Genomic DNA, 24,417 nt, shown 5'->3' on the forward strand with positions numbered 1-24,417 from the left:
TTCGCCTGAGGGAGGCTTCACTAACTCTAAACTTAGCTAAATGTGAGTTTGGGAAAGCAGTCGTCACATACCTGGGTAAAAAGGTGGGACAGGGAGAAGTACGCCCCCTAGCGGCCAAGGTGCAGGCCATCCTCGATTTCCCTATGCCAGTGACACGGCGGCAGCTCCGCCGCTTCCTAGGGATGTGCGGCTACTACCGCGGATTTTGCAAAAATTTTGCTAGCGTGGTTGCACCGCTGACAGATTTGACGAGTCCTTCCCAGAAATTTGTGTGGACTGATGTTTGCCAGGAATCTTTTGAAGCTGCAAAGATGTTACTCTGTAGCGCCCCCGTGTTGGCCGCACCCGACTTCACACGGCCATTTAAAATTGAAGTGGATGCTAGTATGCATGGTGCGGGTGCCATCCTGATACAAGAGGATCATGAGGAAGTTGATCACCCCGTCTGTTTTTTGTTTTTTTTTTAATTTGTAAGCACCAATTTCAGTACAGCACCACTGAAAAAGAGGCCCTAGCATTGTTGTGGGCCTTACAGCATTTTGAAGTTTATGTTGGATCTAGTTCCACCCCAGTTCGAGTGTTCACAGACCATAACCCACTTGTTTTCCTTTCACGTATGCGCAACCACAACAATCGCCTTATGCGGTGGTCTTTTATTTTACAAGGATTCAATATTGAGATTCACCACATAAAGGGGGGTGATAATATTGTGGCTGATGCCTTATCCAGGGTTGGTGACAGCTTAGCTTGAAGGTATGTGTTGGGATTAAACATTTCTGGTAGGGGAGGAAATGTTTGATCTTAGGTGGGGGGGTGTTATGTAAATGTATACATATGATATATGTTGTATAGTTTTGGGTTTGCATTGTCAGTTCCTTTTGTCTGCTGTGTGTCCTTTTGGGCACTAGATGGCGCAGTAGATCCTGTGTTCCCTTTTTTTTGGCTTGTTTTCAGGTGCGGAAAGATGATTGGCTGGTGCCCATATTTAAGGAGGAGGACTTCAACACCTCGTTCTCTTTGTTCTTCTCCCAGCTCCCAACCAGAGGTCATGTGCCGCAGCAGCAGCATTCTGTGTTCAGCCATCAACTCTGTTTTGTAATCTATTTCAGTTCCCTTTGTGTCCACGTAGCCCGTAGGGGAGGGAAGCCATTTGTGTTGTGACCTTTTTCTCCTGTGTTTTGGTTAAGGAGGTTAGTTTGACTGTCATTTATTTGATTATTGTTTTCTTCATAGGTAAAATCCCTAACAGAGCCATTTTCTTTGTTGTTTTGGCCATGCCCTCCCTGACGCCAATGCAATGATGGTGATGTTTAATAAAAACCATCCTGTGGACGAAACGCCTTGTCTAATTTGAGAGCTGGGAGAAGGGGGGGAGCCTTTATGTTGTGTCCTGGTTCCCCCTAGGCCGGGGCATAACAGCTAGCAGACGGCTGTAGTGTGCCGGTGAGGTGTTCAGGAAACACTGTAAAAAGAACGGACAGGTGAGGCACTACACACCTATGCTAATAAGCCATAATATAATTTAAATACTAAAATGTCCGCACCTGATCCTCTTAAAACTCGGGCACACAAAGCGGCTGGCCAGTGTCCCGTTGACCACAATGGACCACTAAACGAAGGTTTAAAAAAAAAAAAAAAAACGAAATGAAGCAACTGAGAGCTAAAATGACATGCAAACAATGCAGCCGTGTACCCACCCGCAACGAACGCAGCAGAGCAACCAGAAGGCCGGGAAAACTGAAGCAGCCTCCGGGTCCGGAAGCAAGAGGGTGAGGGAGGGGCGCAGCCTACTTTTACGCCCTTGTCCTCTGCAGTGATAGGCTAATGAGCAGAGTAGGAGACCTCGTCAGCGACAGTGATACTGTCACATTGTGAATGTAAAAATAGAAACAAAAAAAGGAAACAAATGACATTTATAGAAATCTATGTAGTATTCATCATGTGAGGCAATGCAAATAAAGAAAAATATATATAATGATCCCAAATAACGATGCCACCCTAAAGTTGTCCAGGTTATCGGGAACTGTTATTGCCGACAGAAGGGTGTCGCTAAATGACTGCAGACCACATTAGGCTACAATTGAGTTCCTTACTTTTATTTTATCTCACCGCGTACGCATCATTTTGATTTATCTTGTCAGAGAGAGACATATATACGTATAATGTCTCGCTGGGCAGCAACTTTTTTGTGAAGGCAGCGCGCAGGGACGAACGTCCGCGTTTGCCTAATACAGTAGAAACGAGGCAGCCAGCCAGGCACGGAAGAAAACTTTACATGGCAACGCTGCTGTAAGTTTCACTCATTGAGAAATGTTTCTCTGCTTGCATCAAGCCCTGTCGATGTACCGCCCTGAAAGCCATTTACCCCACACACATTTTTTTTTATTTATTTGGCTTTCACAGTTAACAGAGTGATGGCCGTTGGCAGCACAGGGGTGGAGGAGCACTGCAACTTCCTGTCATGATGTTATCTTTAAAACAATGAAAAAACATCCAATGTCACGCCTCAGTTTCTCAGAAGACGGCAGCTCGACGTCTTCAGGCAGAGATGCTCTCCAGGCTGCCCGCTTTCAGAAAGCTGAACTGATCTCCTCTGTTTTCCATGTTTAAACACCTCAGAGACTCCAGAGAAAAGCTGCCACTCACAAACATCGGAGATCTTTTTTCTCTCAACTCGGTCTTCAAAGTTAGCATAGTGATGGCTGTCGGCAGCACAGGGGTGGAGGAGCGAGACGGAAGAACCTTCGGAAGCCAGAGGGTGAAGATGTGTGTGAGTGTGTTTGCCACACTCATCATCTCTGTTACAGGTAAGAGCTGAAAAATTGCCAAAGACTTTTTCACAAATGATGGTGTCCAAGTTGAGAAGGAGGAGGTTTGCTTTCTAACATCCTGAGTTCAGTACAGTCTAGAAATGCTTCCACTTCCTTTATTCTTGCAGTTGCAGAGCCTCAGTTTGTTGCCGTCAGGAACGGAGACAAAGTTACTTTACCCTGTGGACAACAGCTTCCCAGCTGTAGGAGTATTAACTGGCTGTTTGCTTGGAGGTCGTACCAGACGAAGATCCTCCTGGTTAAAAACGGGGAGGTTTCCCAACAATTTGTAGAAGAATATGGCCAACTGTCTCTCACCAGTGACTGTTCTCTGGACATAATGAAGATCACTGAGGAGCTTGCTGGACAGTTCAACTGCAGATGGAGTGATTCACAGCAAGATCTAGCGACCATTAATCTGTCAGTTGTTACCAGTGAGTATTTACATCTAATCTATAGTGTGTGTGTGTGTGTGGCTGTTCTTCATACAGCCAGACATTGGCAGCAGCAGCTCCAGGACACAGTTTCTATCATTCTGTTCCACGTTTTGATTGGCTCTCAGCAACAAAGTCAAGCTGCTGTTGATTTGAATGAAGATGTTTTGAAGAAGTTGTAATTGTCTTCCATTGTTTTGAGTTTATTGCATGAACAGTCTGTTGGTTCCATGTTTAACTTTCCTTCCTTCTTCTGTTCAGATTTTCTCCTGAAGCTTCTTCACTGAGGAATATTTGACCTTTGTTCCCTGGAAACAAGGCTGTTTGTCTCTTTTGTCTGCAGGGATGAACTTTGTGACCATGTTGTTGTTTTTCTCCTCCATCTTCACCAGTGACCAGAACTGAGAACCTTCAGTTGTCCTGCTATGTGACATCACTTGGTTCCTGTAGATGCAAAGTGAGGTGGCTGTATGATGGAAAACCTTATTCACAACCTGAACCCGGGTATAGATGCCAACACACTGTAGCATTGTGCAAAGACTGTGAGGAGCCACTCCAGGAGGAGCTCTTCTCCTGTGAGGTGCGGAGTGATTATCCTGATGATGTGCAGCTGTTTCCTTTCATCCGTCAGACTGAAGGTCAGACTGGGACCAGTATCATCACACCTGTTGCCATGAAAGGAGAAACTGATTTTTAAAATCTTTTTGCCCAGGCCATGATGCAACAACACCAACACTGACCACCAGGTGGCCTAGTGCCACTGGGAGCACTGGGAACACTGGTGGGAACTCTGAGGAGCCTCAGCCTGGAGGTGATTCAGCCACCTGTGGTGGATCTTGTTTCTTCAGCCTCTGGAGGATTCACCTCTGAAACAAGTCAAGTTTCAAACAAAGGATGTTTTTTTTCTTGTTCCAGGCTGGTGGCGCCACCTTGTGGCAGTTTTGGTTGTGGTCGTTGTCATGTGCATCCTGGTGGACTTTATACTTTGGGAGAGAGCCAAAGGTGGGAGCATCTTTTCCACTCATCAAACTTTGTTCTGAGGAGAACTTTGCATTCAGAAGCTGAGATTTGACTGTCTGTGTCTCCGTCTGAAGGCAAGAAGAAACTTCAGGAGGAGAACACAGTGAGTGAAGATTGTGTGTTTGCACAATTTGGACTTCAAGTCACTTGATTTGTGTCATTTAAAAACATACTGTTCTTTGAGTTGTTAACACTGGTAAAAACAACACAAACTGACAAGAGCTGAGTCATCTAAAAATAGAATATCACTGACAGCACAGGGTGAGGACAAACACACACACACACACACACACACACAGGAAGCACTAACTCGCAGCTGTGTGTGGTTGGATGTAGGTGGAGCTGGCGGTCAGCTACACCAAGAGAGGAGCCAAAGTCAGAGTGAGAAACACACAATAGAAACACACAATTTAATTCTAATTATTATGACCATGATGATTATGATCATCCTCTGACCTCCAACCCAGGTGCAGGTGACAGACGGTGAAGATGGAGGTGAAGCTGCGCCCTCTGGTGGAGCAGCTGATGAGTCCACCCTCTACTGCAACGTCAACACGTTGGATGGATAAAAAGCCTCCACAGAAGGACAGTGGAGACTAAAGGCAGACTCACTCTGCTGATTGAACTCCACCAACGCAACTGACTTGGCAAGCATGAACTATAGTGTCCAGTCAGCATTGTCAGAGCCATGTTTATTCGGGACTGAGCCCCAGAGCAGTTCTTCGCCAGGGCGAAGAGTTGATTGTTTTTTCGTATCTTTTTTCTGCATTGTTATCATTATTATTATTATTATTATTAACAATTTTCAAACCTCATTTTCACCCCCTTAACATATACCAAAATCACAAAAATTCCTAAGCAGGTAGAATCTGGTGTACATTTTAAGAAAATGAAGACAACATGGCAAAATCTGTCTCTCTAGCGCCCCCTAGAGGCATCCAAAATTAGAAATGGCCCTAGCTTCCACTAGGAAGGTCGTAAAAACATGGGGGAAAATATCACACGTTCGTCTCTTCAAGCCCGACATTTCGTACGCTCTAACATTTTTGCCCAACAAACAGAAAGTGAGTTATTATCACTTTTTTAAAAATGTCTTGCAATGCGTAGAAATTATTTCCTTCTCGGAAGGTCGTAGAGACATGGGACCAAGACCCACACGTGCAGGCAATCCAGACCTATTTTCTGATATGCTGACCTTTGACCCCAGACAAACCGGAAGTGTGCTATTGTCACTTGTTTGGAATAAAGTCAAAATACAAGGCTCAGAAAGCGCAAGTCTGACGGGCTTGAAAATTCAGTATGACATAGACTGAACCTTCATTACAAAAAGTTCCTTATTTCGTTTTGATTACTCAAACTGTTTTTGTGCAACGGCCCTCCAAAGTCGACGCACTTTGAAAAATGACCAAGAATTTCTCAAAATCCCGCCGCAAAAATTAAAAAGCCTCTAGCGCCCTCTAGGAAGGTCGAAACGACACGGGACAAAGACCCACGCATTCCTTGGATAGAGACCTACATTGTAAAACGCTGGCCTTTGACCCCTGACAAACCACAAGTGAGCTATTTTTACTTGTTTGAAATCATCCAGGACTTCCGGTGACCACAGAGACAAGATGGCAGACTAACCCCGACGCTCTCCCCGAGACACAGAATACTAGTGATGTGTCGGTCGCGAACGAAACGTCTCTAAGAGCCGGCTCTTTTACACGAACGACGGAGCCGGCTCCTGATTGGGAGCCGGCTCCCGTCGGACGTTTTTTTTTTTTCTTTTTCTTTTTCTTTTTTTCTCTCTCTCTCTCTCTCTCCATGCCGCATTTGATTGCCGCGACGGGTGCGATATTATGATTTAGCGCACGTTACGCTCAACGTCATCCCGTGCGGCAGGTAAAAAAGGTGGTGTTATCCGCCGGGTCGCTTGCCAGGTCGTTTGACCCTGTTTCGTTTGACGACAACGTGGACTTCCGGTTAAGGAGCAGGACGCTGCTCGAGTGGCGACTGTTGCAGCAGCTATCTTTTTTAGTATTTATTCTTCTTTCTACTTATTTTCTTATTTATTTGTTCGTCTGGTCTTATTTTGTTAAGTATAAGGACCATGGATACCAAACTGGCTACGATAGCACTGGTGTTTCTACTCGTTCTGGTTACGAGCGTGCTCGGGGATCCCATGTGTAACCATGGCCGCATTGTTTACACCCGGGACCAGCTGTTAGCATCCCGTGGCATGTCGATGCTAACCGGTGCGAGGCCTGATCTTCCCCGCGAACTGAAGAGAAGGAAACGGGGACGACGTGCCGGTGCAGCACTGCGAGCTAAGAAGAGACGCTACAGACCTGTCCTTCCATCCATCGTTATGGGGAATGTAAGATCTTTGACCAACAAGATGGATGAGCTAGCGGCGCTGACCCGGCACCAGAGGGAATTTCGGGAGAGTAGCATCATGCTGTTTACAGAGACATGGCTAACGGAGCTAACACCGGACACGAACGTCACGCTGGACGGATTTCATCTTCTACGGACGGACAGGACAAAGGAGAGCGGAAAAAGGAAAGGAGGTGGGCTGGCAGTGTTTGTCAACGATAGATGGTGTAACCCTGGGCACATCACTGTTAAGAAGAAACTCTGCAGTAAGGACATTGAGCTGTTAGCGGTTAGCATGAGGCCATACTATCTGCCAAGGGAATTCTCGCATGTTATCGCGATAGCTGCGTATGTTCCCCCCTCTGCTACCGCTGAAGCGGCCTGTGACGTCATCCACTCCACCGTGAGCAGGCTGCAGACACAGCACCCTGATGCCCTTCTTCTCATCTCTGGGGACTTTAACCATGTCTCTCTGTCCTCCACTCTGCCCACATTTACCCAGTATGTCACATGCTGCACCAGGGACAATAAAACACTGGATTTACTGTATGCTAACACCAAGGGGGCATACAGCTCATCACCTCTCCCCCCCCTGGGAAGATCTGACCACAACCTGGTACGTCTCCTGCCTGTGTACAAACCTCTTGTCCGCAGACAGCCAGTGGTCACACGCACTGTTAAGAGATGGTCTGAGGAGTCTGTGGAGGCTCTGAAAGACTGTTTCGACACAACGGTGTGGGAAGAACTCAGTGACTCTCATGGGGAGGACATTGACAGCCTCACTGACTGCATTACGGACTATATTAACTTCTGTGTGGATAACATCGTACACACCAAGACTGTACGGTGTTTCCCAAACAACAAACCCTGGATTACACCCGACATAAAGGCTCTGCTTAAGGAGAAGAAGAGGGCCTTTTTGTCGGGCAACAAAGAGGAGCTAAAGACTGTGCAGAGGGAGCTGAGGAGGAAGATCAGGGAGGGCAAAAACAGATACAAGATGAAGATGGAGGAACAGCTGCAGCAGAACAACGTCTGCGGAGTCTGGAAGGGCCTGAAATCCATCACTGGTTACAAGGAACCTGCCACCCAGTCTGAGGGGGATCTAAAGTGGGTGAACGACCTGAACACTTTCTTTAACAGATTTGACCAGTCACCCACCCCACCCCCTGTCCAGTTACCACTGCTGCAACCCCCACTACCTACTGTAACTGTGACTGGCCCTCCCCCCACCTCAACTGACCCCTGTTCAACAACACTCTGCATCCAGACCCCCTGTGCTCCCCTGTTCCTCTCAACTAGCCAGGTGAGGACACAGCTGAGAAGGTGCAAGGCAAGGAAGGCTGCAGGTCCAGATGGCATAAGCTCAAGGCTCCTCAAATCCTGTGCAGAGGAACTGTGCGGGATAGTGGGACACATCTTCAACTTGAGCCTGAGACTGGGGAAGGTACCAGAGCTGTGGAAGACATCCTGCTTGGTACCAGTGCCAAAGACCCCTCACCCAAAGGACTTCAACAGCTATAGGCCGGTGGCGCTGACATCGCAGCTGATGAAGACCCTGGAGAGGCTGGTTCTTGGTCATTTGAGACCCCTGGTAAGACCATCGATGGATCCACTGCAGTTCGCCTACCAACCTGGCATCGGGGTGGATGACGCTGTCATCTACCTCCTTCAGAGAGCCCTCTCTCACCTGGACACGGCTGGGGCTACTGTGAGGATCATGTTCTTTGATTTCTCCAGCGCCTTCAACACCATCCAGCCGCTGCTTCTGAGGGGCAAGTTGGAGCACTCTGGAGTGGACGACCTCCTCACGGCCTGGATCCTGGACTATCTCACTGATCGTCCGCAGTACGTGAGGGCTCAGAGGTGTCAGTCGGACACTATCATCTGCAGCACGGGGGTCCCTCAGGGTACGGTTCTGGCCCCGTTCCTGTTCACTCTCTACACTGCAGACTTCACCCACAACTCAGCGAAGTGCCATCTGCAAAAGTTCTCTGACGACTCTGCCATTGTTGGCCTCATCACCCATGGGGACGACACGGAGTACAGAGAACTGACCCAGGATTTTGCAGTCTGGTGCCAGAGAAACCACCTCCAGCTCAACGCAGGAAAGACCAAGGAGCTGGTGGTGGATTTCAAAAGACGCAAGCTCCCCCCCCCCACACCGGTAAACATCCAGGGAGTGGACATTGAGATTGTGGAATCTTACAAGTACCTGGGTATCCACTTGAACAATAAACTGGACTGGTCACTCAACTCTACTGCACTCTACAAGAAGGGACAAAGCAGACTCTTTCTGCTCAGGAGACTCAGGTCTTTTGGAGTGGAGGGGGCTCTTCTTAAGTCCTTCTTTGACTCTGTGGTGGCATCAGCCATCTTCTTTGGAGTAGTCTGCTGGGGAAGCAGCATCTCTGCTGCTGACAGGAAGAGACTGAACAAGCTGGTGAAGAAGGCCAGCTCTGTCCTGGGCTGCCCGCTGGACCCTGTGGAGGTGGTGGCTGACAGGAGGATGATAGCTAAACTATCTTCTCTGATGGACAACACGTCCCACCCCCTGCAGGGGACCCTAACAACACTGGAAAGCTCGTTCAGTGACAGACTTCTTCACCCGCGGTGCCTCACGGAGAGATACCGCAGGTCCTTTCTTCCGGCAGTGGTCAGACTCTATAATCAACACCAATAACCTCCCCAAACCGGACTAAATGCAATAACCCTCCATCTATTTATAACGTGCAATAATTACTCAGCTGCGCATATTTTTCACTGTTTTTCTCTGTACAGGCTCTTGTTTATTTACTTTTTTACTTTATACTGTTTTGCACTATTTTAGGTTATTAGGTTATTTTTATACGCTCTGTTCACTTTATTCTTGTTTGCCCTATCTTCAGAGAGCGACGTGAGGAGGGAGATGACGGATGAACTCCGAGACAAGTTTAACCAGGCTCTGGGAGACATTAGAGGCGACTTGAAAAACACATCCACCCGAGTCGAGGAAGCTGAGAAGCGCGTGGCCGAGCTGGAGGAGCGCAATCAGGACCTGGAGGATTCGCTCCGAAAAATACAGCATAAACAAGAACACAAAAGATGACGGATTTAGAAGCTCGGAATACCAGAAGGTGAGGAAGAAAATAATATGATGAACTTTGTGGCCAAATAACTGAAGTCAGAGCTGGACGTCCCCAACGAGCTCGACCTGAAAATACAGCACTGTCACAGAGCTCTGGGTCCTTGACCACCACAGAGAGCCCCTGTTAATAATAATTAACTTCCGGGAGTACACAACTAAAGATCTGATCCTGTCGTCTGCTTGGAAGAAGAAGGAGATCTTTTACATAGGCGAAAGAGTTTATTTTGATCACGACTATCCGACAGAGATAGTTGTGAAAAGAAGAGCGTATGCAGGAATAAGGAAGGTGCTTAAAGAGAAGGGCGTGCGGTTCCATACCCCCCACCTGCTAAGCTTAAGGTGTTTTTGGACGGAGGAGCCAGGATTTACAACGACGCAAGAGAAGCCGCAGATGACCTGCGGAAAAGAGGATTTCCCATCGATCAAGATGAACCTGGCCCTGCTAAATCTCGTACCACGGCGTGGGAGCTGGTCGGGAACAAACATCGTCCAGGAGCATCACACCTGGAGCAGATGCAGAAGCTCAGTATCTACCGCCACGATCCTCCGGAGTCCTGACTCTTAAGTCAGGGTCCTAATTTGTCTGACCTCCTACAGTTTAATCAGGTGAATTGATAATATGTTAATGACTTAAAACAGAATTATATTGGGGGAGGGTTTGTTTTTGTTTTTTCTCCTCTTTTCCCCACGTGCCTCACGTTGCCTATAAAACTGACTTTTAGCTTGGGATAAGATGGCTTGATTATAATGGGGGAGTGGACTGGTGGAAAGACTGCCATGATAAGGTACTGTCATGCCAATTGAAGTATCTTTTATAACTTCAAAGAGGGGCCCTTTTGTTGAATCAGGCTTTCCCCTCAATCCTGGAGCTTCCCTAACAGTGGAAGTCTATTTCTTGTGTCTGTATTGTTCTTATTGTAGTTATCTCTACCCATGTTCAAGGTTAAATGTTTTTTTTTTGTGTTCACTGCAGTTCAGAGCAGAAATGGAGATGTCACATTAACCCAATCTGTAACCTGTAAAACAAACCTTAGTAATGGTACTGGTGACTAATACTTTGAAAGTGGTCTCCTTCAATATGAATGGAATACTTCATCCAATTAAGAGCGCTAAAATATTGTCAAAACTGAAAAAGGAGGGTACTCATGTGGCATTCCTTCAGGAAACACATTTATCTGAAGTTGAACATGCAAAAGTGAAAAGGGCTGGCTTTAAATATGTATTTTAGTCATCCTATAAATCAGGACATAAAAGAGGGTCAGCCATCCTCGTTTCAAACCAGGTTCAATATGAACATATTTTAGAGGTGAAAGACAAAGAGGGTCGATATGTAATGATAACAGGAAGGATTGATGGGCTGATGGTGACTCTCTTTAGCATATATTCTCCACCTGGAAGTGATTGGACATTTTATAAAAAAAGTTATTTGATTTGATGTCTACTGAAGCTCAGGGTGTGCTTATATGCGGAGGAGATATGAATATAAGATTATCAAAAATGGAATATTCCACCTCTAATTTAGGAAGTAATAAACTTATGGTTAAGAAAATAAACTCAATAATGAAGGAAATCGGCATAATAGATGTTTGGAGGGAGCTTAATCCGACAGGCCGTGACGATACTTATTTTTCTGCACCTCAATCGACTTATTCAAGGATTGACTACTTCTTTACATTTAAGAGAGAACGTTGTAGAATCAGGTCATGTGATATTGGAACCATTGATTTGTCTGATCACTCACCAATAGTAATGACAATTAAAATTAGCAATAACCCAAAAACTACATTATGGAAACTGAACTCGAGTTTACTGAATAACCCCCAGTTAAAAACAGACCTAGGAAAAGAAATAGAGGACTATTTCAATGAAAACAACAATGGAGAAGTGTGGGAAAATAATTTCTATTTCATCTTTGCTAAAAATAAAAAAAAAAAGCGGGGCGACAGGAGAAGCTTAGTTCCTTGCAGACTAAACTCAAGGAATTACAAAAAAACCATTAAAGTAGATCAGGGACTAACAAGGATGTAACAATTAAAAAAAAATACAAAATGAGATGAATGAAATATACTCAGAAGAGGTTAAAAAGAAACTGGTTTTCCTGAAACAGAGGCACTATGAGGCTGGAAGTAAGGCAATGAAACTGTTGTCATATAAACTGAGGAAACAACAGGCAGATGCCACAATTAAGAAGATAAGATGCCCCCAAACTAAAAAAAGAAAATCCAATTTGGACCAGACCAAATTAAACAAACTTTTGAAAATTATTGTAAGGAATTATATTCTGATCCAAATTTGGATAATGAAGAAGAGATGAGGAGTTTTCTGGACTCTTTAAATCTTCCCACAATCACACAGGAACAAAATAAAACCCTGACTGCGGACATCACGGAAAAAGAAGTCAAGGCAGCAATATCAAGACTCAAACCATGTAAGAGCCCAGGCTCAGACGGCTTCACTGCCGAGTGGTACAAGTCTTTCCAGGAACAGTTAACTCCAAGACTTTGCCAGTTATGTAATGGAGCACTTAAAGATGGGGAAATTCCCCCCTCATGGAAACAAGCCATAATCTCAGTAATCCCAAAGGAAGGTAAAGACTCATTAGATTGTAAACAATTTTGACCGATATCAGTGTTAAATATAGACTATAAAATTTATATGTCAATATTGGCCAGGAGAGTTGAAGGACTTTTGCCATCTCATATCCATTTGGACCAGACTGGATTTATTCACGAGAGACAGACCCAAGACAGTTTGAGAAGGACACTACATATTATGTGGCATATCCATGCCATTATTATTATTATGTTGAAAAAGATCTGCTATGCGACCAGTGGAAGACAAAGAATTCTTAATCTCAGTTCTAATATCTTCTACTTTTTGCTGGAAAAAATTCATGAAGTCATTGCTTGACAGACTGTGAGCGATCTCCGCCTCCCCTTCTCACTGTCTCCCCCACGAGGACGCGGCGGCGTGGCGTTGCCCACGCGGCAGAGCGAGCGAAAGAGACGCTGTTTTACGCGTACGCACGCGCCCGCACACACACACACACACACACACACATACACACACACACACACACACACACACACACACAGGGTTGTGTAGGGGATTTTTATTTTGTATTTAATACTGTTTTTCTGCCCAGCCGTGCTTTGGGGCGGAGGAACGTGTGCCGTGAGCAGGGTGTCGGCGTCGGGAGTAGCCCATTGCCGTAAGGGGGGGTGTTGGTTTTTGGTTTGAATATATAATTAAGTGGAAAATGTGGGGTTTATTTGTATTTAAGGGTTTGTATGTTTAGGGGGGGATTGTGTTCTGTTTATTGAAGGGTGTATTTCTTTGTGTTATTGTTTTGTTTTGAAATGTTCATTATGGTCGATGTCACCACGGTTAGTGGGGTGGCCCAATTGGCCATATGCTGCTGCCCTCTATAAAGAGCGCTCATTTTGGTGTGGGAAGGGAGAGCTGACTAGTCTGTTGTGAGACTAGGGGAATGTGAAGCTGTCTCCTGCTGCTTTACTTATGGGTTTTTTTGGGGTTAAAAGAATAAATGTTATTTCTTCCTGCAATTGATGCTGCCTGCCTCCTCCTTCAACTCCACCACCTCAACCCGGTCGGTCCAGATCCCCTTTTTCGTGGGGAGGCCACTTTGCCCCTCCACACAGACCAATAGGGACACAAGGCTCAACACAATTAGGGCTCCTCGTCAGCTTAGCAACTGTACTAAATAGAAATTCTGGGTTATTTTTGTTGGCATCAATAAGAGCAGAATAGTAGGAAGTTCTACTCATACGCAGGGCCTTTTATAGGACCTAAAGCAATCCTGCCAAGTTGTGAAGGATGAAGCTGTTTTTGACCAAAGCCAAATTCTCTCCAGCCTTCGCAAATTTTGTTTTAATTTGCGAATAGAGGAGTTAAACCAAGGGGCTGATCTATCCTGCTTTTTCATTCTTACTTTATAAGGGGCCAGATCATCCAATGTTGATTTTAAAATACCAGAAAAATGATCTGTCCAGGAGTCAAGATCAAAATCAGTCAAGTGGGTAGGGGGAGAGGCCGAAAGCATGCCTAAAGGTACAACAGCAGCTATTTGCTGATATGCTGACCTTTGACCCCAGACAAACCGGAAGTGAGCTATTGTCACTTGTTTGGAACAAAGTCAAAATACAAGGCTCAGAAAGCGCAAGTCCGACGGGCTTGAAAATTCAGTATGACATAGACCGGACCTTCATTACAAAGAATGTAGACGCTGAAATGGACAAGTTCTCAGCTTATGTTTCCAAGGTTGCAAAGCTAGCGGAGCTAGCGGCCCGAGCGGAGCAAACTCTGCTCTTCCTAGTTGGGAGCCCTAACGCCTTTCTCTTTCTCTCCCTCTTTTTCAACACACACATAAATTGCTGCAGTTTCCTTTAGGAAAGTGCTACACAGACGTCATTCAAACATCCACGTCTTTGTCTCATCAAGGCCTATATTTTACATTTGACAGTCTTCCAAAAAAAAGAAAAGAAAATGGAGGTGAAAAATCTGCATCATGTGCATACACAGACTTATGATTAATAAGACTTCTTTCAGAGTCAGCAGATGTCGGGGGCATCAGCAGAGGACGGGGGTCAATTGCAGGCATCGGCAAAGGTCGGGGGTCGGCGTCGGCCACGGCGGCTCAGTCGCGCAAACGCTGCTTGCAGCTTTAGTTATTTTTGTTTTCATGTTTCTGTGCCAAGCCTGTAGGGGGCTGTATTGGGTCAGACCAGGCAGTCCATTTGAGCCAGGTGAACCTAGTAGCAGGTGTTGCTGCTGATTGGGTATCAAACAGTTTTCGACGGTGCCCTGTGTTTTGCATTGATCAGTTTTGGGTTCGCTATTTTTGTTACTGCAGGATTGAGTTTTGATCGTGATTAATGCTATACGATGGGATGAGTTATTGTCGTGATATATGGAAATAAACCCACACAGTATTGTAAAATTTAACTCCCGTTCCCTGATATTTCTTTGCGTATTGGGCGCACATCTTCACACTTCCACACGTCGCAACGGCAGGAGTGGCTCAACAAAGGGGCTTTGGCCACTGCAAGCAGACAGGCTCATAGACGGGACTCATCTTAAATGTCTTTTTTTTTTATTACAGCACACGTGTGAACACAGTCCTACGGAAAGCCTATTTGGACTGAACAGGCTTTGGCATGGGAGTAAATTTTGCAAAATTCTGTATTTTATTGTCTAATTTATGAAGGCAGATGACAGAGAGGCACACAACACAATGACACCTGCAGTTTAGTAGAATAGATAGTGGAGACAGAAATGAAGAGACTCCTGCAGCGCTGAGGTCATTTCTCCTCTCTTGGCTTTGGTTTCACACTGAACTGCAATTTCCTGTCATGATGTCATATTTAAAACAAAAAAACTCTTCCGATATCACGCCTCAGTTTCTCAGAAGACGGCAGCTGAATGTCTTCAGGCAGAGATGCTCTCCAGGCTGCCCGCTTTCAGAAAGCTGAACTGATCTCCTCTGTTTTCCATGTTTAAACACCTCAGAGACTCCAGAGAAAAGCTGCCACTCACAAACATCAGAGATCTTTTTTCTCTCAACTTGATCTTCAAAGTTAGCATCGTGATGGCTGTCGGCAGCACAGGGGTGGAGGAGCGAGACGTAAGAACCTTTGGAAGCCAGAGGGTGAAGACATTTTAGATTATGTTAGATTATGTTAGCACCTTTAGAGAAAGACTGCACACGGCAGTTGGGCTGGCTCGCGATGCTCTCTCTAGTGTACAAAGTGATATGAAAAAGCGCTTTGATAAAAAAGCCGTCTGCCGCTCCTTCAGTCCAGGTGAACAAGTTCTGGCCCTGTTGCCTCTAGTGGGATCTAGTCTGCAGGCAAAATTTTGTGGTCCTTATGAAATTGAGAAGAAACTAAGCGATACTGATTATGTGCTTAAAACACCAGACAGAAAGAAGAAGTCCCGGGTGTGTCACATCAACATGCTGAAGCCGTACATCACTCGTCAGGCTGCCGTTGTAAGTGAGCATACGGTAGCCCCGTTAACCTGTGTTCTTCCAGTAGCTGTAGTTCCAGCGTACTGTCCCAAGGAGGACGGACTGCGTGACCAGCTGGTTACGGCACCAACAGCCCGGCTGGAGAACTCTAAAATCTTGGGGCGGCTAGATGATTATTTATTCCATCTGAGTATGCCCGCACCAGGTGATGTATGTGCTCTAATTAATGAAAATGTACAGCTGTTTGGTGACAAACCCACCCAGACCACTGTCTTAAGACATGATATTGATGTTGGTGATAGCAAACCAATTAAACAGCACGCTTATAGGACCAATCCCACTAAGAGAGCCATAATGAGCAAGGAGGTAGAGTATCTCCTCCAAAATGGTTTTGCTATACCAAGTAGCAGCCCCTGGAGCTCTCCCTCTCTTTTAGTGCCAAAATCAGATCAAACTCCCAGGTTTTGCACTGACTACCGCAAATTGAATGCTCTGACTAAATCAGACTCGTTTCCTCTCCCCAGGTTAGATGACTGTGTCGATCGGGTGGGTTCTGCGAAATATGTCACCAAGCTTGACCTCTTAAAGGGATATTGGCAGGTGCCTCTCACATCCCGTGCATCTGAAATATCCGCTTTTGTTACCCCCGATCACTTCCTGCAGTACACAGTCATGCCGTTTGGACTCAAGAACGCTCCTGCTACTTTCCAACGACTCGTAAACACAGTACTCTCTGGTGTAAAAAATTGTGAAGCTTACCTAGATGATATTGTTGTGTATTCATCCACCTGGACAGAGCACATGAGTACTTTGCGGGAAGTTTTCATTCGCCTGAGGGAGGCTTCACTAACTCTAAACTTAGCTAAATGTGAGTTTGGGAAAGCAGTCGTCACATACCTGGGTAAAAAGGTGGGACAGGGAGAAGTACGCCCCCTAGCGGCCAAGGTGCAGGCCATCCTCGATTTCCCTATGCCAGTGACACGGCGGCAGCTCCGCCGCTTCCTAGGGATGTGCGGCTACTACCGCGGATTTTGCAAAAATTTTGCTAGCGTGGTTGCACCGCTGACAGATTTGACGAGTCCTTCCCAGAAATTTGTGTGGACTGATGTTTGCCAGGAATCTTTTGAAGCTGCAAAGATGTTACTCTGTAGCGCCCCCGTGTTGGCCGCACCCGACTTCACACGGCCATTTAAAATTGAAGTGGATGCTAGTATGCATGGTGCGGGTGCCATCCTGATACAAGAGGATCATGAGGAAGTTGATCACCCCGTCTGTTTTTTGTTTTTTTTTTAATTTGTAAGCACCAATTTCAGTACAGCACCATTGAAAAAGAGGCCCTAGCATTGTTGTGGGCCTTACAGCATTTTGAAGTTTATGTTGGATCTAGTTCCACCCCAGTTCGAGTGTTCACAGACCATAACCCACTTGTTTTCCTTTCACGTATGCGCAACCACAACAATCGCCTTATGCGGTGGTCTTTAATTTTACAAGGATTCAATATTGAGATTCACCACATAAAGGGGGGTGATAATATTGTGGCTGATGCCTTATCCAGGGTTGGTGACAGCTTAGCTTGAAGGTATGTGTTGGGATTAAACATTTCTGGTAGGGGAGGAAATGTTTGATCTTAGGTGGGGGGGTGTTATGTAAATGTATACATATGATATATGTTGTATAGTTTTGGGTTTGCATTGTCAGTTCCTTTTGTCTGCTGTGTGTCCTTTTGGGCACTAGATGGCGCAGTAGATCCTGTGTTCCCTTTTTTTTGGCTTGTTTTCAGGTGCGGAAAGATGATTGGCTGGTGCCCATATTTAAGGAGGAGGACTTCAACACCTCGTTCTCTTTGTTCTTCTCCCAGCTCCCAACCAGAGGTCATGTGCCGCAGCAGCAGCATTCTGTGTTCAGCCATCAACTCTGTTTTGTAATCTATTTCAGTTCCCTTTGTGTCCACGTAGCCCGTAGGGGAGGGAAGCCATTTGTGTTGTGACCTTTTTCTCCTGTGTTTTAGTTAAGGAGGTTAGTTTGACTGTCATTTATTTGATTATTGTTTTCTTCATAGGTAAAATCCCTAACAGAGCCATTTTCTTTGTTGTTTTGGCCATGCCCTCCCTGACGCCAATGCAATGATGGTGATGTTTAATAAAAACCATCCTGTGGACGAAACGCCTTGTCTAATTTGAGAGCTGGGAGAAGGGGGGGAGCCTTTATGTTGTGTCCTGGTTCCCCCTAGGCCGGGGCATAACAGCTAGCAGACGGCTGTAGTGTGCCGGTGAGGTGTTCAGGAAACACTGTAAAAAGAACGGACAGGTGAGGCACTACACACCTATGCTAATAAGCCATAATATAATTTAAATACTAAAATGTCCGCACCTGATCCTCTTAAAACTCGGGCACACAAAGCGGCTGGCCAGTGTCCCGTTGACCACAATGGACCACTAAACGAAGGTTTAAAAAAAAAAAAAAAACGAAATGAAGCAACTGAGAGCTAAAATGACATGCAAACAATGCAGCCGTGTACCCACCCGCAACGAACGCAGCAGAGCAACCAGAAGGCCGGGAAAACTGAAGCAGCCTCCGGGTCCGGAAGCAAGAGGGTGAGGGAGGGGCGCAGCCTACTTTTACGCCCTTGTCCTCTGCAGTGATAGGCTAATGAGCAGAGTAGGAGACCTCGTCAGCGACAGTGATACTGTCACATTGTGAATGTAAAAATAGAAACAAAAAAAGGAAACAAATGACATTTATAGAAATCTATGTAGTATTCATCATGTGAGGCAATGCAAATAAAGAAAAATATATATAATGATCCCAAATAACGATGCCACCCTAAAGTTGTCCAGGTTATCGGGAACTGTTATTGCCGACAGAAGGGTGTCGCTAAATGACTGCAGACCACATTAGGCTACAATTGAGTTCCTTACTTTTATTTTATCTCACCGCGTACGCATCATTTTGATTTATCTTGTCAGAGAGAGACATATATACGTATAATGTCTCGCTGGGCAGCAACTTTTTTGTGAAGGCAGCGCGCAGGGACGAACGTCCGCGTTTGCCTAATACAGTAGAAACGAGGCAGCCAGCCAGGCACGGAAGAAAACTTTACATGGCAACGCTGCTGTAACTTTCACTCATTGAGAAATGTTTCTCTGCTTGCATCAAGCCCTGTCGATGTCCCGCCCTGAAAGCCATTTACCCCACACACATTTTTTTTTATTTATTTGGCTTTCACAGTTAACAGAGTGATGGCCGTTGGCAGCACAGGGGTGGAGGAGCACTGCAACTTCCTGTCATGATGTTATCTTTAAAACAATGAAAAAACATCCAATGTCACGCCTCAGTTTCTCAGAAGACGGCAGCTCGACGTCTTCAGGCAGAGATGCTCTCCAGGCTGCCCGCTTTCAGAAAGCTGAACTGATCTCCTCTGTTTTCCATGTTTAAACACCTCAGAGACTCCAGAGAAAAGCTGCCACTCACAAACATCGGAGATCTTTTTTCTCTCAACTCGGTCTTCAAAGTTAGCAGAGTGATGGCTGTCGGCAGCACAGGGGTGGAGGAGCGAGACGGAAGAACCTTCGGAAGCCAGAGGGTGAAGATGTGCGTGAGTGTGTTTGCCACACTCATCATCTATGTTACAGGTAAGAGCTGAAAAATTGCCAAAGACTTTTTCACAAATGATGGTGTCCAAGTTGAGAAGGAGGAGGTTTGCTTTCTAACATCCTGAGTTCAGTACAGTCTAGAAATGCTTCCACTTCCTTTATTCTTGCAGTTGCAGAGCCTCAGTTTGTTGCCGTCAGGAACAGAGACAAAGTTACTTTACCCTGTGGACAACAGCTTCCCAGCTGTAGGAGTATTAACTGGCTGTTTGCTTGGAGGTCGTACCAGACGAAGATCCTCCTGGTTAAAAACGGGGAGGTTTCCCAACAATTTGTAGAAAAATATGGCCAACTGTCTCTCACCAGTGACTGTTCTCTGGACATAATGAAGATCACTGAGGAGCTTGCTGGACAGTTCAACTGCAGATGGAGTGATTCACAGCAAGATCTAGCGACCATTAATCTGTCAGTTGTTACCAGTGAGTATTTACATCTAATCTATAGTGTGTGTGTGTGTGTGGCTGTTCTTCATACAGCCAGACATTGGCAGCAGCAGCTCCAGGACACAGTTTCTATCATTCTGTTCCACGTTTTGATTGGCTCTCAGCAACAAAGTCAAGCTGCTGTTGATTTGAATGAAGATGTTTTGAAGAAGTTGTAATTGTCTTCCATTGTTTTGAGTTTATTGCATGAACAGTCTGTTGGTTCCATGTTTAACTTTCCTTCCTTCTTCTGTTCAGATTTTCTCCTGAAGCTTCTTCACTGAGGAATATTTGACCTTTGTTCCCTGGAAACAAGGCTGTTTGTCTCTTTTGTCTGCAGGGATGAACTTTGTGACCATGTTGTTGTTTTTCTCCTCCATCTTCACCAGTGACCAGAACTGAGAACCTTCAGTTGTCCTGCTATGTGACATCACAAGATTCCTGTATATACAAAGTGAGGTGGCTGTATGATGGAAAACCTTATTCACAACTTGAACCCGGGTATAGATGCCAACACACTGTAGCATTTTGTAAAGACTGTGAGGAGCCACTCCAGGAGGAGCTCTTCTCCTGTGAGGTGCGGAGTGATTATCCTGATGATGTGCAGCTGTTTCCTCTCATCCGTCAGACTGAAGGTCAGACTGGGACCAGTATCATCACACCTGTTGCCATGAAAGGAGAAACTGATTTTTAAAATCTTTTTGCCCAGGCCATGATGCAACAACACCAACACTGACCACCAGGTGGCCTAGTGCCACTGGGAGCACTGGGAACACTGGTGGGAACTCTGAAGAGCCTCAGCCTGGAGGTGATTCAGCCACCTGTGGTGGATCTTGTTTCTTCAGCCTCTGGAGGATTCACCTCTGAAACAAGTCAAGTTTCAAACAAAGGTTGTTTTTTTTTTCTTGTTCCAGGCTGGTGGCGCCACCTTGTGGCAGTTTTGGTTGTGGTCGTTGTCATGTGCATCCTGGTGGACTTTATACGGGAGAGAGCCAAAGGTGGGAGCATCTTTTCCACTCATCAAACTTTGTTCTGAAGAGAACTTTGCATTCAGAAGCTGAGATTTGACTGTCTGTGTCTCCGTCTGAAGGCAAGAAGAAACTTCAGGAGGAGAACACAGTGAGTGAAGATTGTGTGTTTGCACAATTTGGACTTCAAGTCACTTGATTTGTGTCATTTAAAAACATACTGTTCTTTGAGTTGTTAACACTGGTAAAAACAACACAAACTGACAAGAGCTGAGTCATCTAAAAATAGAATATCACTGACAGCACAGGGTGAGGACACACACACACACACACACACACAGGAAGCACTAACTCGCAGCTGTGTGTGGTTGGATGTAGGTGGAGCTGGCGGTCAGCTACACCAAGAGAGGAGCCAAAGTCAGAGTGAGAAACACACAATAGAAACACACAATTTAATTCTAATTATTATGACCATGATGATTATGATCATCCTCTGAGCTCCAACCCAGGTGCAGGTGACAGACGGTGAAGATGGAGGTGAAGCTGCGCCCTCTGGTGGAGCAGCTGATGAGTCCACCCTCTACTGCAACGTCAACACGTTGGATGGATAAAAAGCCTCCACAGAAGGACAGTGGAGACTAAAGGCAGACTCACTCTGCTGATTGAACTCCACCAACGCAACTGACTTGGCAAGCATGAACTATAGTGTCCAGTCAGCATTGTCAGAGCCATGTTTATTCGGGACTGAGCCCCAGAGCAGTTCTTCGCCAGGGCGAAGAGTTGATTGTTTTTTCGTATCTTTTTTCTGCATTGTTATCATTATTATTATTATTATTATTAACAATTTTCAAACCTCATTTTCACCCCCTTAACATATACCAAAATCACGATAAATTCCTAAGCAGGTAGAATCTGGTGTACATTTTAAGAAAATGAAGACAACGTGGCAAAATCCGTCTCTCTAGCGCCCCCTAGAGGCATCCAAAATTAGAAATGGCCCTAGCTTCCACTAGGAAAATCGTAAAAACATGGGGAAAAATTCCACGCATTTGTCTCTTCAAGCCTGACATTTCGTATGCCCTAACTTTTTACACCCGACAAACAGGAAGTGAGCTATTTCCACTTTTTCACAAATTTCTTTCCGCACGCAAAAAATTATTTCCTTCTTGGAAGGTCGTAGAGACATGGGACCAAGACCCACGCGTTCGGGCAATCCAGACCTATTTGCTGATATGCTGACCTTTGACCCCAGACAAACCGGAATTGCGCTATTATCACTTGGTTAAAAATCTGCATAATTTGCATGCACAGACTTATGGTTAATTAGACTTTTTTCAGAGTCAGCAGATGTCGCTGGCCATCGAGGGTGTCGTCAGGTGTCGCCGTGTGTTGGCGGCGTATCTTGGTAGAGATCAGGGATCATCCGGGGTCGGCGTCAGCCACGGCAGCTCAGTCCCACAAACGCTGTCTAAATCTGTCTGTACAACTCCTTTGTTTGATCACCGTTATGTTTGATACATGCTCACTGCCATAAGCACTGTAAGGGGCCAACATTGTCTCATGTTGCTGCACAGTTGACGTTGACCCTCATCCTAAGGGCTGACCTCTCAGTTACCTCTCCTCGTGGTCCACCAGAGGAGGCTGTAAATGTGTCAGCTTGTGCTGATTCTCTGTGTTTTGTTTTCCTCTCTTCTTCTCCTCCCCTTTCCTTATCTCTTCCCCTCCCGGTCCAAGGTATAAGAGACCTTCATCTTCCTTGTCTCTTTGCACTTGCACTTGCATTCATTTTGAGCTCTTGCACTTGTTGCATCTGTTCTGTTGTTTGTACTGCGCTTGTGCCTCGGAGCTCCGATCATTTATTCTTGTTCATTAAAATTACTTATTTACTCGGTATTTCTGCATCGGTATCTTTGTCCTTTTCCACAACATGTCAAACCCCTTGTCTGCAATGAGACTGTAAAAATAAAATAGCAATCAGAACAAATACATTTGAAAGCTTTAATATTCACTCCAGTCATTGAGGTGGATGTCCATCTGTACAGGTAAACCATTGACTAGTCATTGTAATAATGTGTTCTAGTTTTGTTGTTATTGATGGATTGATTGATTGATTGATTAATACTTTATTAATCCCGAAGGAAATTTCGCACTTTGCTCCACATACTCATGCATACATTCAACTCATGCATACATTCACAGCAAGATAAAACAGATTTAAAAAAAAAGAAAGAAATAAAAAATAAAAAATAAATACAAAGTGCAGAGTGACGCAGTGTAAGTGACCTAAAAAATAACAGCAGCAGCAGCGACAACAACATCAGCGTGCCACCTCCCCAGGGGTCCTGTCTCTCCCCCCCCCCCCTCCCGAGTGTTGCATTGTACCCCCTGATGGCACGGGGCACAAAAGAGGACCTGAATCTCTCGGTGGAAGAGTTCAGTGACAGCAATCTGCCACTAGAGGAGCTCCCCCGCCGAGAGAAGGTGGCATGCAGAGGGTGACTGGGGTTCTCCTGGATCGTTCTGAACCTGGACCTAGTCCTCTGCTCCAGCACCATCCCCACGGACTCCAGGCTCAAGCCAATCACAAAACCAGCTCTCCGGATGATTCTGTCCAACTTCTTGATGTCCTTTTTCTTTGCGCTGCCCCCCGCCCCCAGCACACAACAGCATAGAAAAGAGCACTGGACACGACGGACTGATAAAACATGTGGAGGAGCTTGGAGCAGACACTGAAGGAGGCCAGCCTCCTTAGGAAGTACAACCGACTCTGTCCCTTCTTGTGCACACAGTCCAGGTTGTAGGACCAGTCTAGCTTGTTGAATCCCGCGAGATGTAACCGCCACGGGCATCCAGATTCGGATATCCGTCCCTGTCTCATGAATGCCCCCAGCAATTTCTAAAATACTAGATTTAACTTTACCTGGAGGAATAGATGTTGCTTTGTCAAGAAACACTCTTCATGTAACCCCTAAAGTAAAGGAGGCACGGAGGTGTTAGGTTTTGAGGTGCTGTACTTATCAAATATCTTTAAAGAAACAGATAATGTCTGGAATACATTTCCCAAGTTTGTAATCCTTTTTTTTTTCTTAAATTGAAATGTAACTACAAAATTTAAAATCTACCGGTTAAACTGTCCAACTCTCATGAACAGGCTTTACTTACCTGGAAACTGATTGAAGCAGACTTCCTCACTGACTAATCTCTACATCTGCAATAATGAAAATGTTCTCTCTAAAAACTAAAAACAAGTTGTTATTTCACAGGAAGTGGTTTGATGGTGGGATGATACATGTTAGACAGTTCGTTAATGATGGAAGGGGAATTACTCGCTTATCTTGAATTTATGAATACATTTCGGTTTCCAGTTCCTCCCAAAGAATATGCAGTAGCGTTTGGTGCAATACCACCACCAGGGGGAGCATGGTGCTATAATTTGCGTTTTTCTACGGCAGGAACAATTAACGGTCACATTTTTGTTGGAGAAATTGACATAACAAAGAAAAAATGCTCAAATAAATATTTTACAAACTGTATTAAACCACATATTTACTCTAGGACAATCATTTGGAACTCATTGTATGGAGGAATTACCTGGCAGAAAGCATGAATGCTTGGTGAGAAGTTAAAGAAATTTCATTT

The 24,417-nt window shown here is 45.3% G+C and overlaps 2 protein-coding genes across 8 annotated transcripts; both read left to right on the forward strand.

Annotated features, from left to right (window-relative positions):
- Positions 1–2,483: 2,483 nt before the first annotated feature.
- LOC142891121 (uncharacterized) lies at positions 2,484–4,967 on the forward strand. 4 transcript variants are annotated; one of them, XM_076030485.1, is made up of 8 exons: positions 2,484–2,807; positions 2,939–3,244; positions 3,637–3,882; positions 3,957–4,055; positions 4,160–4,246; positions 4,339–4,367; positions 4,601–4,639; positions 4,732–4,965. In XM_076030485.1, the coding sequence occupies exons 1-8, from the start codon at positions 2,603–2,605 to the stop codon at positions 4,831–4,833; spliced, it is 1,113 nt and encodes a 370-aa protein (XP_075886600.1). In that variant the 5' UTR covers positions 2,484–2,602; the 3' UTR covers positions 4,834–4,965. The 4 variants fall into 4 exon arrangements, with proteins under 4 accessions (XP_075886600.1, XP_075886605.1, XP_075886601.1 ...); XM_076030486.1 differs by having other exon boundaries at positions 2,485–2,807; positions 3,957–4,015; positions 4,159–4,246; positions 4,601–4,645; positions 4,732–4,955; XM_076030484.1 differs by having other exon boundaries at positions 2,486–2,807; positions 4,601–4,645; positions 4,732–4,922.
- A 14,068-nt stretch (positions 4,968–19,035) lies between these two features.
- LOC142891123 (uncharacterized) lies at positions 19,036–22,650 on the forward strand. Of its 4 annotated transcripts, none has more exons than XM_076030500.1 (7): positions 19,036–19,370; positions 19,502–19,807; positions 20,200–20,445; positions 20,520–20,618; positions 20,725–20,929; positions 21,157–21,195; positions 21,288–22,650. In XM_076030500.1, exons 1-5 carry the CDS (start codon positions 19,166–19,168, stop codon positions 20,844–20,846), a joined length of 978 nt encoding a protein of 325 aa, XP_075886615.1. In that variant the 5' UTR covers positions 19,036–19,165; the 3' UTR covers positions 20,847–20,929; positions 21,157–21,195; positions 21,288–22,650. The 4 variants fall into 4 exon arrangements, with proteins under 4 accessions (XP_075886615.1, XP_075886613.1, XP_075886612.1 ...); XM_076030498.1 differs by having other exon boundaries at positions 21,082–21,201; positions 21,288–22,643; XM_076030497.1 differs by having other exon boundaries at positions 21,157–21,201; positions 21,288–22,635.
- Positions 22,651–24,417: the final 1,767 nt, after the last annotated feature.

Source organism: Nelusetta ayraudi, unplaced genomic scaffold, assembly GCF_046127955.1.
Source record: "Nelusetta ayraudi isolate G7.1 ecotype Tasmania unplaced genomic scaffold, CSIRO-AGI_Nayr_v1 ptg000028l, whole genome shotgun sequence".
Classification (NCBI taxonomy): domain Eukaryota; kingdom Metazoa; phylum Chordata; class Actinopteri; order Tetraodontiformes; family Monacanthidae; genus Nelusetta; species Nelusetta ayraudi.

Excerpts from the sequence above, each read along its gene's own strand:
- LOC142891121 (XM_076030484.1), top strand. The coding sequence starts at position 2,603 with ATGTTTAAACACCTCAGAGACTCCAGAGAAAAGCTGCCACTCACAAAC. Across the intron at positions 3,245-3,636 it reads TAATCTGTCAGTTGTTACCA|TGACCAGAACTGAGAACCTT; the intron begins GTGAGTATTTAC and ends CATCTTCACCAG. Across the intron at positions 4,056-4,159 it reads TGAGGAGCCTCAGCCTGGAG|GCTGGTGGCGCCACCTTGTG; the intron begins GTGATTCAGCCA and ends TTCTTGTTCCAG.
- LOC142891123 (XM_076030500.1), top strand. The coding sequence starts at position 19,166 with ATGTTTAAACACCTCAGAGACTCCAGAGAAAAGCTGCCACTCACAAAC. Across the intron at positions 19,371-19,501 it reads ACTCATCATCTATGTTACAG|TTGCAGAGCCTCAGTTTGTT; the intron begins GTAAGAGCTGAA and ends TTATTCTTGCAG. Across the intron at positions 20,446-20,519 it reads TCTCATCCGTCAGACTGAAG|GCCATGATGCAACAACACCA; the intron begins GTCAGACTGGGA and ends CTTTTTGCCCAG.